The following is a 14459-nucleotide window of genomic DNA, read 5'->3' on the forward strand; positions in this document are numbered from 1 at the left end:
CCTCACAGATGGATGCAGTGAGTCGCAGCTGTACGGTGTCGGTGCACTGCGGCAACCACAGAGTCAGGATGCTGGTGATGTTCCCTGTCCAGTATCCCAATAATGCTGCACCATCCTTCCAGTTCATCAACCCAACCTCCATCACAGCTTCCATGAAGGCAAAGCTGCTGAAGGTGTGTAAGGAGTATAGAGTGTCTTTATAAATGTACAAATGATGGATACTTGACATCTGGATTTTCGAGACATAACTAAACGTCAGACCTTGCTGTGAAGACATACCACAGATCATGTTGAACTGGTAAATTGTGAAGCCCATAGGATGAGGTTTTTGTTTGTGCTGCAGCCCAGTATTTGCCTTTTTTCACTGCTTCTTCATTGCTGCTGTATTCCAGTATGATGTGTATTGCCTGAGGATCCCTAACATCCTTCTCATGCAGTTGTCCTCAACCCAATAATAGACAAAATGACCAGCTAAGCATCCAGCTGCAGTGATACTATTTTTGAGCCAGGATGTTACTTACTGTTCTACTACACAAGCTGCTTTAAAAATGAGGGGACGTTTTTTATACAGGCCCTGCTAATACAGACCAAATGTTTGATCATCTGTTGTAGCAAATCCTATTGCTATTGATATACTTTATCCAGCAACACACTGATGGATCAGTTTGGGTTTCTTCCTGAAAAAACCTGATCCAGTTTGCCACAAACTGCTATGAAACATATGGGCTGCAGTAATATTGAAGCCTAAATCGTGGCTCAGTGTGCTGCTAGGTGAACTTCAGTGCTCTGATCAAAGCACACAGCCATTCCTCAGAGCAGACAACACACCAGTGACCCCAGTGGATGAATGGAGGATGTCTGTGACCTGCTCAGATCCTGGCATCTAAGCTGCTCTGCAGAAAAAAAGGATGCGGGCAAAGTGTGGAGGTAACTGTGAATAAAGTTGCATTTTGCATGTATTCCAGATACTGAAAGACACTTCCCTGCAGAAAGTGAAGCGGAACCAGAGCTGCCTGGAGCCTTGCCTGCGTCAGCTGGTCTCCTGGCTGGAGTCTGTCGTGGTATGGAGAACTGCGTGGGCTCTCTGCCCTAGTTTGATGTCTTTTCCCATGTCCCACGCTTCTGACTCTGCAGTGAGAGTCTGGCCTCGTTAAATGTGTAAATAGACCCCTGTGACTGGCCATTACATTTGTGTGAGCACTTCTGGTTAATGTTGAAGAGAGCTGAGTGGATGATTAGATGTGTTTTGTTTTCCACAAATGAGGCCCTGAAGGTTTGTTTTGGGGAACTCTGATATCCAGGTTACCAGGAGTGACTGGAGATTGGAGAATCTTAGTGGTGCATGGTACTTCCCAGCTCAGAATATATTTCAGTGACTGCCAGGGCATGGTTATCATCTATGAGAGAAGATAAGAGACCTCAGGTTGTTAATGGATTCATTCTTGTCTGAAAGGCAGTGGCAGATGTCTTCACCTCCTCAGTTTTAGTCAAAGATCCTTCTAGTCCTGTTCTAGGGTATTTGTTTTCTTCCCTGAAAAAAAAAACCCAAACTGTGAAAATCTGTGGTTTTTTTCTGCAGCCTTGTGCTGAGGTTTTGTAGGGATGATACTGCAGATAAATCCAAATGACACTCTGTTCTTAGCTGTGAGATCTGTGATACCTACTCAGCATCCCAGTGTCAGGTATTAGGTCTTTGTGTGGGTGAAGTGTGCTGGAGTGGGTGTTTTTAGCATTCCAGAAAAGAGGGGAGAGTCTTCTCAGGTTTCCTTTCTGAGAGCTTTTGTTTATTCATCACAAATAAAGGGCTGGGTTTTTTTTACATGTGAAGTCTTAATTCTGCTTGGTTTCAGCAGTAATATTGTAAGAGTGGGAACTTCCTCTGCTGTATGGAAACCTGATGACTTGGGGCACCACTGCTTTCAAAGAATTCTTTTAGACCGAAGTTGTAGCATTATATATCCAAATAAATGCAGATTTCTGCCAAAGTTCCTGTGGATAGTCCTGAGGTCCCCCAGTAATTCATACCACCTACCTTCCTTACTTGAAGACTCCAACCTGCGTTTGACAGCCCACAGCTCTGTGGTATTCCCACTCAGAGAGATTTTGTGCATCATTGAGGTATCATACTCAGCTCAACTAGCTGTTTTGAGCATCATATCCAGAGTTTGAAGGTCAGATTTTTCTGTATAGTTTCCTCCTGTTCCTCCCCAGGTTAAGCTCTGCATTTCAGCATGGTTATGGTGGGAGAGAAGTCTCTGGACAAGCAGCCAGAGAAGTTTTTTCCTCAAAGCCAAATGTGCCTGCAAGTGCCTCTGCAGTTGAAGCAGCAACTGTGCTTTGAGCTTGGTCTGTTCTGGCTCAAAGGATGATCCCCTCCTGTGAGGCTGCTTGGCACTGCCGTGTCCTATGCTCTGGCTGGATTTCTCTCCTGTGGCAGCAGGAGTGTGACCTTAGGTAACTTCTGTTTCAGAACCAAGAGGACAGCACATCCAGCAATCCCTACGCTTTGTCCAACTCCGTAACACCCCCCTTGCCCACGTTTGCCCGCGTCTCCAATGCCTACGGCTCCTACCAGGACTCGAACGTCCCGTTTCCACGGACCTCTGGAGCCAGGTTCTGTGGTGCAGGTCAGCCCTGTCACTGATACTTAAAACAGGTACCCAGGGAACAATCCTTTTAGATGTCTTGGGGAACACTTGGGTCTGAACAAGATGAGGCTTTGCTCATTGCCATGCAAGGAGTTAAAGTTGTGATAATGGTGTTAAAGTAGTGATACTGTGGTAAATTTTGAGATGAGACTAGTTAGCAACTGTTTGCAGTTGGGGTTGCGTATGGGGCTTTAGGATTTGGAAATGCAGGGCTAGCTGAAGAGATAACCTTTGGCTTATGGCATGCAAGAGACGTTGACAGATCTCTTTTTATAGAACACTGGGAATAGCTGTTTTCCTTGCCTAGTTCTCTGCTACCAGCATCACATTACTGGGTGTATTCTGGCACTCAGTCTTCACAAAATTCCTGTGATTTGGAGTTGAATTCACCCCTTGCTGAAACCATATTCATATTACTAGCCACTCTTTTCTCATTCTACACTCTTCCACTTGTCCAAAATAGCTTTCCCAATGTCATTAAGAAACTTCTCCTAAATGGGAGATGGGGTACAGGTTTTCAGGAGAGCACGTAGAGGGTAAAGTTCATTAAAAACCAGGTTAAGATCTGAGTAAGAGCTGTTAAGTTTTACTGAGCTGTTTCAGATGTGCGTGTGCCTTCTCTGGACCTGACTGCATCCCAGTGTGAGCACATTTTGAAAGCTGCTTTCCATACAGGCCTCCCTGAATTCCCAAGTAAAAGTAAAACAGAATAATACTGCATTGAATAGGCCCAGTAAAGTCTGCTAAATCTTGAAAGGCTTGCAAGAGTAGGTGGCTGAAGACACTTGAGAGGCTAACAAATGGGATAAGGCTTGTGAGAGAATGTTTTGGAGTTGGCTTCAGGTATCTGGGGCTCTCCTGTTGAAGTAGAGAGTTTTACAAGCTGCAGTGGTTTCTCTGCATTGCCAAACATTACCTCACTTATCTCTGGAGTAACAGTGCTTAGCAAGTTCTGGTGGAGAGTTAAAACACGAGCATGCATTTGCTCATTTTCTTTCCCTGTCTTTTCTCTAACAGCTATAAGCCACTTGAAATTGTGCTTTTGAGAGAAACATCTTAAAAACCCCATGCTTTGTAGTGGGTTTGCAGGGAGTTGATTTGGGTTGAGAGAATGTCTGCTTTTAGTTTATAATTACTAAGAGTAGTGGATAAGAACCAATTCCCTTGCCTCTGATACACAGGGAAATCTGGTCATGTAAGCTGAACCACCCCTGGTAATCTACTCCTTGTTGCATGATCTTTATGCCATGTCCTGTCTCTTCAGGGTACCTGGTGTATTTCACAAGGCCGATGACCATGCACCGCGCCGTGTCCCCGATGGAGCCCACACCCAGGTGAGTGCCATGTGTGGTTTGAGGTGTGCTGCTGTCATGGGCAGGAAAGCAGGAAAATACCAGGTCCTCCATTGGAGCTAGTCCCCTCCAGTGTTAGCTGTGTCCTCAGCACAGAGCGCCTGGTCCCTTACACCACATGGCCTCAGCAGAGGTTCATGCCTCAGCCACTTCTTTCCAGGCAGTGGCACCATTGCTGGCAGCTTGGGCTAGTGGAGAGGTCAGTGTGAGCCTGCAGGTTTTGGTGGGAAAAGCCCCTGAAAGTATATTATTCCCTTTCTTCCAGGTCTCTGTCAGCTTTATCAGCGTACCATAGTGGCCTCATTACTCCAATGAAGATCCGCACGGAGACTCCGGGCAACCTGCGCTTGTACAGTGGGAGCCCAACACGCAGTGAGAAGGAGCAGGTCTCCATTAGCTCCTTCTACTACAAAGAAAGGGTAAGTACTAGACCAAAACACTGCTCCCAACACTTCAACTTTCATGATCTGTTTTCCTTTCATTTAGCATTGCTAGTAACAGAAGCTTTTGTATTCCTCTCAAAAAGATATCTTTCTACAGGCAGCCCTGTCAAATGGATTTATCTCCTATTAGTAACTTCTTTACCAATCCTCTCTAGCATTTGACCTGCTTATTTTGATGTTTCTGTATGCTGACCATCACAGTTCCCTTCAGTGCATTATGCTGTCTCCCTTTGCATTATGTAAGGTTAAAATCTCACCTATTAAGAAGTTGTAGTCTTCAGATAGCTACATGTAGGCAGTTCTTGCTGTTCTGGGTACTCCCTGATATATATAACTGCAAAGGGTTGTGCCTCTCTGCAGCTTACTGCCAACCTCTCCTGGACTATGGGATGTGGTTGGTTATTTCTATTTCAGGTGTCTCTTTCAGGGATATGTGCCCCTTTTTTTTTTTAAACAAAAATAATTTCTACATGATTCTATGATGACCTTCCAATCCACATAATTCTGGTTTAGGTGCAGGTTTTGCTGTTGTTCCTGTTTACAAAGTTCTGGAGAAGAGTGGGATTGTTTCCTTCTGGAACATGGTGGGCGAGGAAGACCTGTTGTAATTGTAGGGTGGCCACAGGGTAGTGGTAAAACAGCTGTGAGGGCCTGATGTGCCTGGAGCAAATGGTGTGGGAGCAGTAGGCTGAGCAGGTTGCTAGAAGCACACTGTGCTTCAGCAGGGGGTGAAGTGGCTTGCAAAAATGCAGTAAGCTTCCCCAGGGAGCCTCAGAATTTGGGGCATTGAGTAGTTTGTTCACTGTCCATGCAGAGGACATGAATCTGTTGCAGCAGTGAAGAGCTTCCAGGTAATCCAGGGAAAGCCAAAAGCTGTCTGCACTCTGCTGGCAGAAGAGTTTAGGAACTTGTATCCCAGGAGCAGAGGAAGTCAAAACCTTGAACACCCATCCTTCCTGGGCACTGAGACAAGTCTTATTTTTCTGGTGGTGCTGGACATGACAGCCAACCCTGTCTCTGGGACTGTGTCCTGCTTACATGATGTCATTACACCTCCCAGCTGTGGGGAGAGCCCCTGCCTCCAGTGCAAGTTCTGCTTCCATACACACCCCAGAAGACTCTGAGTCCCCATCCTGGTTTTTTTTTCCCCCACACAAACTTTTTTTTTTTTTTTTTTATGAAAAGAGAAAATGGTGCTGCCTGGAATTATAGAATAGAATTATGGCCTGTCCTAGTATTTGTAGGAGAGTATTTAAAGAGCTACCTTTGTCCTCTGCAGCAGGCTTGTCCCCAACACACAGCCTCTCTAAGATGACAGACAAGGCTAAAAATAACATGTGGAACCAGCTTGGTGCAAGTTCATGTGATCTCTCTCCCCAGCCCTTGTATTGATGGCATCAAGATTTTTGTCACAGGGTAAAAGAATTCAAGAGAAAAAAGCATGTGTGCAGCCATGTCTGCTGAAAGCCAAGGGAAATTCCTGTGTTCCCCTTCCCCTGCCAAGCTGTCTCCTCGAATGCTGGAATAAATGTAAGAACCCTAGCAGGAAGCTGGTTCAAATGTTCTTGCAGATTAAACAGTATTAAAAAAAACCCAAAAATGCCTGTATCTCTCTTCAGCAAAGGTTTTCTGATTCTTCAGGAATTGATGTCATGGTCTCTGTTAGATCAGTGCTACATATTTTTGTTATTTCATTGTGATGGTTTTAAAAAGCCCAGACTCTTGAGTTTAGTTAACTCCTTCTTCTGAAGGTTGGATTTTATGTTCACATTAAATAAAAAGTTGAAATTTTGTGCATCAAACTGTGATATCAGGCAGCTTCATTCCCAAAACTGAATTTATCAGCCATAACCAAGTATTTCAATCCAGTGTAGCAGCCACTGGCATCCACTACCATTAACAAACAAATGGAATTTGCCCATTGCTAGACAGGAAAGATGTCATGTTACCATAAAGGCAGGGGAGCTGCTCATTCCAGCAGAGAGCTCCTTAGTAAGCCAGAATGAAGCTAAATCTGGCACTGAGCCCTTCTGTGCTTGTTTAAATACGTGTGTATATATATATATATATATATGCATACACACACATCTATATATATGTCTTTCTCACTTTTTATTCACACATGCACACTCCTCCTTTCTTCCTCCCCCTTTTTCACTCCTCAAAAAAACACCACTGAAGAGCAGTAGTCAGCAGAAAGGAGGAGCTTTATCTGTACCACGGCAATGCCATCAGTATTTTGAACCTGAGTGTCTCTTAAAGAAGGTGCCATGGAGTTCTTTTCCCCACCCTGCAGTTAGAGGGTCATGCCAGTGGGGACCTGGGGACTGCTCAGCCTTGCTGTGCCTGGGCGTGGTGGCAGTGGTGTCCTTATGCCTCCCATCAGGGAGCTGGTGGGGGGACTGAGCTTAGTTTTGCTGCTTTTCCACTGTACTGAATTTCCTTCAACTAACCCTTTTCTCCTCTGTGAGGCCTGCTGGAGGAACCTGCAGCACATGGCTGCAGCCTTCTCCTCTCTCTTTCCGTGGGGCCCTGCAGCCAGCCTTGGCTTCCTGGCTGTAGGACTTTCCCAGCCGTGAGATGCAAGGGGATGTAGAGGCTGAAGGCATGGCTGATGGTCCTGACTGTCTATCATCAACTGAAAACAAATGCAAAATACATTGTACCTGACCCAAATATCCCCTTTTATTGTGTTGACTCCTAGAGATCGGTACACAAAACTTTTTTTCAAGTGAGTGTGCACTAATGTGCATTGAAAGATTCCATTTGCTGTTGCTGTAATACTGTGTTGAGTACCTACTGCAGTGTCAAGTTCCTAATGAAGGCCTACTTTGGAACTATTTGGCATAGTCAATCAGTGAATTTGATTGCTCGCTCAGTCTGAATGAGTTTCTCAATCCATTATGACAATACCCACATGGCCCTGCCAAGTAGCAGTGTCTCTACATCCCTTCTAATATCCTGACATATGGTTTTTATTGTTTAAAATTAAAGTGAACAGTTACAGCAGGTTCCAGTGAATGAAATTCTGGAGGATGCTGGATGTTAAAGGGAATCTGAGTAAGCAGGAGTGTCTCTTTAGCTTTCTGCAGATATCTGTGCCATGGCACTGGACAGCTGTGTTAAAAATTATGCAGTTTACACTTAGCTGCCTTCCTCTTCAGGCAAGAGGAGTAAAACTTTGGAGTTTAGGCATGTGGGACACTTGGGTGTTGTCCTCTGCTCAATTCATGGTATGAACAAGGTCACATGAAGCAGTTCAGTGCTTCTTGCAGTAATACAACTCCATGTGGAAGACTTTATTCAGATTTGTGTTTGCCAAAGTCTTCTGTAGAGGCTGGTGTTGGGCACAGACACAGCAGCCCTTGCTCTGCCAGAGCCATAGGTAATGCTGTGTACAATTGTGTGAGGGTGAAAATGGTTTGCAACTGTTCGCTGTGTACCAGAGCCATTGGGGACAGTATCTTTTACTCTGCTGGTTCAGGGCACTTTTCATTTCAGTTTATTTACCTTTGTCTTTAATTTTCTTGGTGTCTTTCTTCCCTTTTCCTGGGTATAATGTTTTCGCGTACAGATGTCTCCTCGCTCTGCCCGCCGACGTTGGTCCATACAAGCAATTAACGACTTCCCGGTACTGTGTGCTGTGCTAATACTGTCCTTGATATGACCCTGTCTTCTGCCCAAGGGCCCAAGAATAAAATGCCACCTGCCTGCCTTTGAGTAACCTGCACAGAGCTGGGGGACTCGCACTCCACGCAGGGCCTAGGGCTTCACAAGAGCAGATGAACGTGTAAGTGGGCAGGAGCAGACAGTAGCCTGCAAGGTGCAATTACTGACCTACAGGATGCCTGTTTCACCCGGCCTTGTGGTCAGGAAAGGATGCCAAGGGGTAATTTGAAGTGTAAGAAAATATCAACCTCTGAGATACAGAGTGCACTGTAGAGGAGCTGAGTGATTATTACACATCATCAACCAAGTGATGAGACTGACATTAGAGCACCTAATTTCTGAAAAGACAAAGTCTTGCCAGAGAGGGAGGGAAGATCACTTAAGAGCTGTGGAAGAAGCAAACCGGTTGAGTTTCTGACAACAATCTGTCACTTCATTAAAATGAACTACCACTTCTCAGTGCAATCCATCACAGTCTTATTTCCTGGATCAAAAAATACAATTTCTTCTTAACTTGTGATCTCCCAGCCCTTGGAGTTGCACCGCTGCATTCATTTAGAGTGGTTGCATTTCAGCCACCCTGGCAGGTACTCCCTCCTCCTGGCACCTGCCCTGCCGAGTCTGCTTTGACAGTTGTTTTTTGATAGTCAGGTCCACGTGTCCCTCAAGCTCCAACATCGTTCATGATATTGTCATCTTGATGATATCAGGATTGCTCAAGCTGTGCTGTACATGTGGGCAATGACTCTTTCATCACTCATCTTCCAAGTATAGAAAAAGCTCAGAAAATTCCATTTGAATTTAAAGATGATCTCTTTAAGTCTGTTTGTCTTAATGTCTGCATGAACAATTTTTTCACAGCTGCTGTCCTTCATGCTATCTCTTCATAAGACAGCAGGGAATAAAATAGAGTCTTGTAACACCTGATTTAACTTGGTATAATAGGATCAAGTTTTCCTAATTGCAAGAGTTCTAAGACTGTACTAGCAAATAATAGGTAAAAGAAACCAGAAGTAGTTTACTTGACTACATCAAGGCTTTTTACAAAGAGCCTTGTGAGCAGCAGAGGCAAGAAATAAAGTTCTGTTTTGAATCAGGAGTAGACTGAAAGAAGGAAAACCAAGCAATGAACTTGCCAGCTTGTGTGGTAAATTGCAGAGCACAAAAGCTATGGTTTAATTCCCTTACCACTGTCCTGGAAGGAAGAGCAAGTAGTGATGTGATTCAATTATAATTTTCAGTAATGCATATTTAAAAGGGATACAGGAGTTAGTCCAAGCCTTGAAGGATTGATTGTATTTGTGGATAACCTTCAAAAGAGGCTAAACTGACTCTCTAAATGGGACAGCAGTGCCTAAGGTGAAGACACAGGCATACACAAGGAGAGGTATAGTTTATTAGTGCAAATCACATGCCTCCCTTCTGGAAGAAGAGCTCAGCATTGCTCAAGGTGTTTGGGGAAGCAAGAGTTTAGCAAGTTTACAAGACACAATAAATAATTCTTCTTCCTTTCTAGCCACCTCTTCTGAAGTGCCCATGCTTCAGGGCAGGTGCCAGCTATTGATTGATGGAAGCTATAAAGAAATATTCCTGCTGTGGGGCACTTGATTCAAAAGGGCCTTGGATTTTTTAGTGCCTTTATGGCAGGTGCCTGATACTGTGGGAGATGCTGGAAATAGTAAATGTTGATTATTTTGAAGAGAAAGTCCAGGCAGTGCTGCATGAGCCACATGGGGGAGTTAATCTGTAGGCAGTTGTTCAGAATAAAGGAGCATAGCATTCTACAGGGAGGAAGCAATTTTTGCATTATATTAAAAAAAATAAATATGAGAAGCAGCTTGAACCTGACTTGAGCAGGTTTAACTATTTTGTACATGCCTTATTGCAGCTTAATCTCTTGGCATTGAGTCTGTTCTCTTCTATTCACAGCCTTTACCTTTGCCCTACTAATGCCAGTTTACACCACAAACCCTGAAATTTTGCATATGCTGATGTGAAACAGGCACTTTACATTTCAGGATTCTGCTTCTGCTTAAAGCATTGCCTGCCTCAGCAGGATCCAAAGGCACACACACCCAAGCATTCAGCATCCTTTCCAAGCGGGCAGCATTTTGCAACTCCTGCTGCTGAGTATGCAGTGGTGATGGTGGTTGCTACAAAGCAGTTGGTGGCTTATTCTTGGGCTATCTGTTTCTACATGTAACCCATTTACTGCCATCGTTATCACCTCAGATTGCAGCAAATTACAGCCTTGGGTATGGTAGTGCAGGTGCAGGCTGGCTTTTTTAGTCATTATCCAGTGCTGTTCCCTGCTGTCACCTCCAACCCATGATTGCTATAAATGCTCTGGTTTCTTCCCTTCTCGTGCTCTGAGGAACTGATGAGTCTTAATTTACTTATCACTGTAGCTATTTTCTTTCGTATCTTCCTCTCATTAAACTGAGGAGCAGCTGGGTAGATGCAGTTCTCCTTGGCATGGATTCTAGGCTTCAGAAAGAGCTAGAAATGTCGTGGGCACTGCAGAAGACCTGTGCCTTTGTCCTTCAGCTGCCAGCAGCTAGCTTGGTGCATGTTGATTCCTGCTTCAGCTCCAACTGTTATGTTCCCTGCTCCCCACCCTGACCTGTGCTCCAGCCCCTAGGAAGAGATGTGTTTTCTGCTCTGCCCTAATGCCCCTGGGCCTTGGTGACACTTTTTGATTACACCATAGTGGAAGCTTCTCCTGGGAGAAGAGGTGGAATGGGAGGGAGGTGGACCTAAAGCAAAGAAACCTAAAGCTTTCATTGTCTCTGGTAATCCCTGTTAAATGTGCTCAGATACTGCCAGGTGGAAAGCTACACCTGTGATTAACACCAGCAATTACTGGATTCAAAGTAGAACTTCTGCTGTCACTGGTGATGAACTTTACCCCATCTGTGATGGTTCCCATACTTCTGATTGTGGGGTTTTTTCCTAACTCTTACTTGCTGTAGCTGAGGTAAACCTGAATTGCCAAAAACCCAGGCTTTTTTAATGGTGACTTTACATGTAGCTTTATGATTGTTTTCTGTCACAGCTTTAGGGGCTAAAAGTGGTGGGCATAGAAATGTAGTATAGGCAGGGCCTGTGGCCATCAACTAACTCTATTCCTGGAGATGCACCAGTAAAGAATTAGTGTTTCCTTTTTTGCCAGTAAATAAGCAGAGAAAGAAAACAGGTCAATTTTGGTTTGAGTCCAAGTTTTCAGGGCATTCTGATACATTTAATGTTTCCATTTGTATGGTGATATGCTAAAAGCAAGCAGTGGAAACCATTCATTGAGAGCTCTTTTTCATTCTCATCTTCATTTGTTGTCATTCTCCTCCGAAAAAAAAAAGACCCAATTGCCTGTGGAAAATTATATGTATTGTCCATGTTTGTAGTCTTGAAATGCCTGTTGGGAGGCTTCTTCAGTCTGCTCCTGCAGGGGGCAGGAGCAGGTTGAATCTGTTCCCAAAGACTGGGCAGAGGGAGCTCTCCATCGACTGAGTCCTGGGGACAGCTGGCTTACAGACGGCCAGAAGGTGGCAGGTTGCTCTCTAAATTATCTACCAGGCTCTAGAAGCTCTTGTTGATAGCCCTGCAGAACCGTGGTTCTGTGTCTGCAAGCCTGGGCTCAAACACCCACTCAGACACATCACAAATAACAGCTTTTGCTGTGAGAAGCCTGGTAGCCCTTCCAGGACAGTGCCTGAGCTCTTTCCTCCTGGCATGTCATTATGCGGGGGCTCCCAAGCTTCACTCATATACTGATTTTGGTAGCATCAGCAGCTCCTCACCACACCTGAGAGACAGCATTTGCTGTCCTGAGAAAGAATGAGGTACAGGTGCCACCTGGGAACCTTTTTGTTAGGTTGTTGTAAGGTTACTTGGGAACCAGCTCACATCCTTCAGCATGGAATTGGCAGCTAAACTTTTAGGTATTATCAAAACAGGATTAGCTGCCCAGCGTCGAGAGAAGCAGAGCTGATCCAGACTGTGCCTTGATTAGGAACTGATGGACTGAAGAGAGGTGGGTCTCCCACCTGACTCCATTCTAGCCATCTTCCACTGCATAGTGCTTTTCAGCTTCAGGAGACAGATAAGTACTGCAGGCAGATTCCTCTTGGATGAATTAGGATTTGAATAGATGTGGCAGAGAACTAGTCAGTCAGCTTTTTCAGAGCACTGGATGCTGACAGCCCTGTTTCTGCCAGTGTTTCACCCCTCTGAATGTTGGGCACCATGCAAGCTCTGCTCTTCTTTACTCAGGGTGGTGGAAGATCCGGGCAATGGTGATGCTATGTAACATGTGCATCCCTGGAAAAACCCACCTTTGCCTCCTTTGAGGCTGAAATGCCTTCTTCACTTACTGTCAAGCTGAAGCCTCTGATCCGCAGCTGTGCAGTGTTCAGAGAAGCTTCAGGAGCTCATCCTTTTTGTTTCTTGTGGCATGTGTTAGTAGTATGCTCAGCATGGCAAGATCTCCTCAGCACACTGGCCTAACCTTGGGCCAGGCAGGCAGTGGCATTTCTTAAGGTCATGAGTAGTTTTTTAAGGACATTTTGTGTCTGATAAGCCTGCCAGGTTCTCACAGGATTGCATGGTCATGGTCAAAAGCCATTTGGCACTCAGCCATCCCAGAGCTGGCCTCACACCCACAGTAAAGGTGATCTTGCTTGCAGAGCCAAGTCCTGCCTTTCCTGTATCCCAGTCTGCTCTTTAGGAGCACCAGTGTGAGCTTGTGTAAGCTGTGTCTGCCTTGGAGAGCCATCAGCACAGGGCTGCCTTGCTGGCCCCTTGAGAGAGGGGCTGTTCTGCTTTGATGAGGTGTGTGGGAAGCCCCAGCATGAGTGTCCCAGGAGAGCTTCCCTAACTCAGCATGTCCGGGTGCTTCCGTGTGGGTCGGTGGGCTCGGTGTGGCACTGAGGGAGCGCGCCATAGGAGAGCAGCATTGCAAAGCACTGGAGCCCTGTGTAGCAGCCAGCACTTCCTTCACAGAGCTCCAGTGCCTTCTGCCTGTCGTGCTGCCACACATCCTCTCATCCCTCCTCCTCACTCTCCTAGAGCAAGGAGCTGGAAGAGGTCAGGATACCAGACAGATACTCTATGCTGTTTCATACAGCCAAGGTAGCTTTATGCGGCTTGGCTTTACGATGGCCTCTGTATCTGTTACAGGGAGTATTTGGGAATCTTGGCTTCTTGTTTCTGTTCCCTTCTGTTGGTTCCTCTCCTTTCTTCTCCCCCCTCTTATGTGCTGAGCCAGCTGTAAGTAGATATGAGCATGGTAGCTAGGGATCCTTGCTAGGAAAACTTGGACTCTGCTTTATCATCTGGCAGTTGTTTGTTTGAAGCTGTTGATAAAGCAGGAGGTGGGAGCCCTGTGCTGGCACTGAACAGGGCCGCTCTCAACCCTGAGACGACAGACCTAGAGACAGTCTGGAGCGGTGGGCTTGCCCTGAGGCAAAGGGCGAGCAGCAGCTGCCTCCAGCATGTCTCTGTGGTCTCTGTGCTGACGCTGGCTGAAGTCAGCAGTGGTTGCTAAGGGTTCCCAGAGAATGAGAATTGAACGGTCCTCCTGCCAAACTTGCCCAGGTTTGATTGGCATCCCAATGCTGATTTATTCTATTATTGGCTTTCACAGGGAAACTCACAAAATATTTTTGAGTGAGTTTGACCTTGAGCTCGCTGCCTTGACCGCTTTTCACTTCCTACAGATGGAGATGCTTGTTCTCCTGGGCATGTCATGGATGTTTTCCAGGGTAACACAGAGCCTTCTGAAAGGCAGGTTTGGGTGCTGCTTGCATTATTCCTGACCCTAGTGCTTTGTTCCCTGTCCCAACCAGCCTACTGTCCTCTTCTCCAATAACACTTTGCCGTTGGTTCTGTAGAAATCAAGGAGATGGAAAAGCAAACGAGAGGGGACAGATGCCAACAACCGACCCATCAAAGCTGCTGGGAAAGTTATTATCCAAGATATTTCCTGCTTGCTGCCAGTCCACAAGCTGCTGGGAGAGCTTTACATGTGAGTACACTTGGGTTGTCATCCTTTCCCTTATGAAAGTAGCTGTCTTTGGCATTGTTGTGCTTTAATCCTGACATCAGTCAGCATGGATCCGTGAATGTTTCTCTACCTTCTTCCTCTGTTCTTGCCTCACTGCTTTTTTTGGTATCCCTCTGCCTGTGAGAGGGGACCTGTCTCCTGTAAATCTGAAAAGTGTGAGGGAAGAAATTTGTGATGACATGTAGTCAATAGAGTTTGAATCAGCATCATCACTGCACATGTTATAGGTTCAGATTTTCACCTGCTAAAGAGAGAAATTATCAGTAGAAATTCTTTTTCAAATCTC

General features: G+C 45.5%; 1 protein-coding gene across 3 annotated transcripts in view; it reads left to right on the forward strand.

The window, feature by feature from the left end:
* Positions 1–14459, forward strand: part of WDR59 (WD repeat domain 59) — a 48930-nt gene that overhangs the window by 24736 nt on the left and 9735 nt on the right. For 2 of the 3 annotated variants that reach the window (XM_072934328.1, XM_030282452.4), the window contains exons 14-20: positions 9–173; positions 966–1061; positions 2471–2627; positions 3913–3982; positions 4266–4419; positions 8018–8074; positions 14001–14134. In XM_072934328.1, coding sequence (XP_072790429.1) covers positions 9–173; positions 966–1061; positions 2471–2627; positions 3913–3982; positions 4266–4419; positions 8018–8074; positions 14001–14134 — 833 coding nt within the window. The remainder of the gene's footprint in view (positions 1–8; positions 174–965; positions 1062–2470; positions 2628–3912; positions 3983–4265; positions 4420–8017; positions 8075–14000; positions 14135–14459) is intronic. The other variant, XM_030282453.4, reaches the window with a different exon arrangement.

Source organism: Taeniopygia guttata, chromosome 11 (assembly GCF_048771995.1).
Source record: "Taeniopygia guttata chromosome 11, bTaeGut7.mat, whole genome shotgun sequence".
Lineage (NCBI taxonomy): Eukaryota > Metazoa > Chordata > Aves > Passeriformes > Estrildidae > Taeniopygia > Taeniopygia guttata.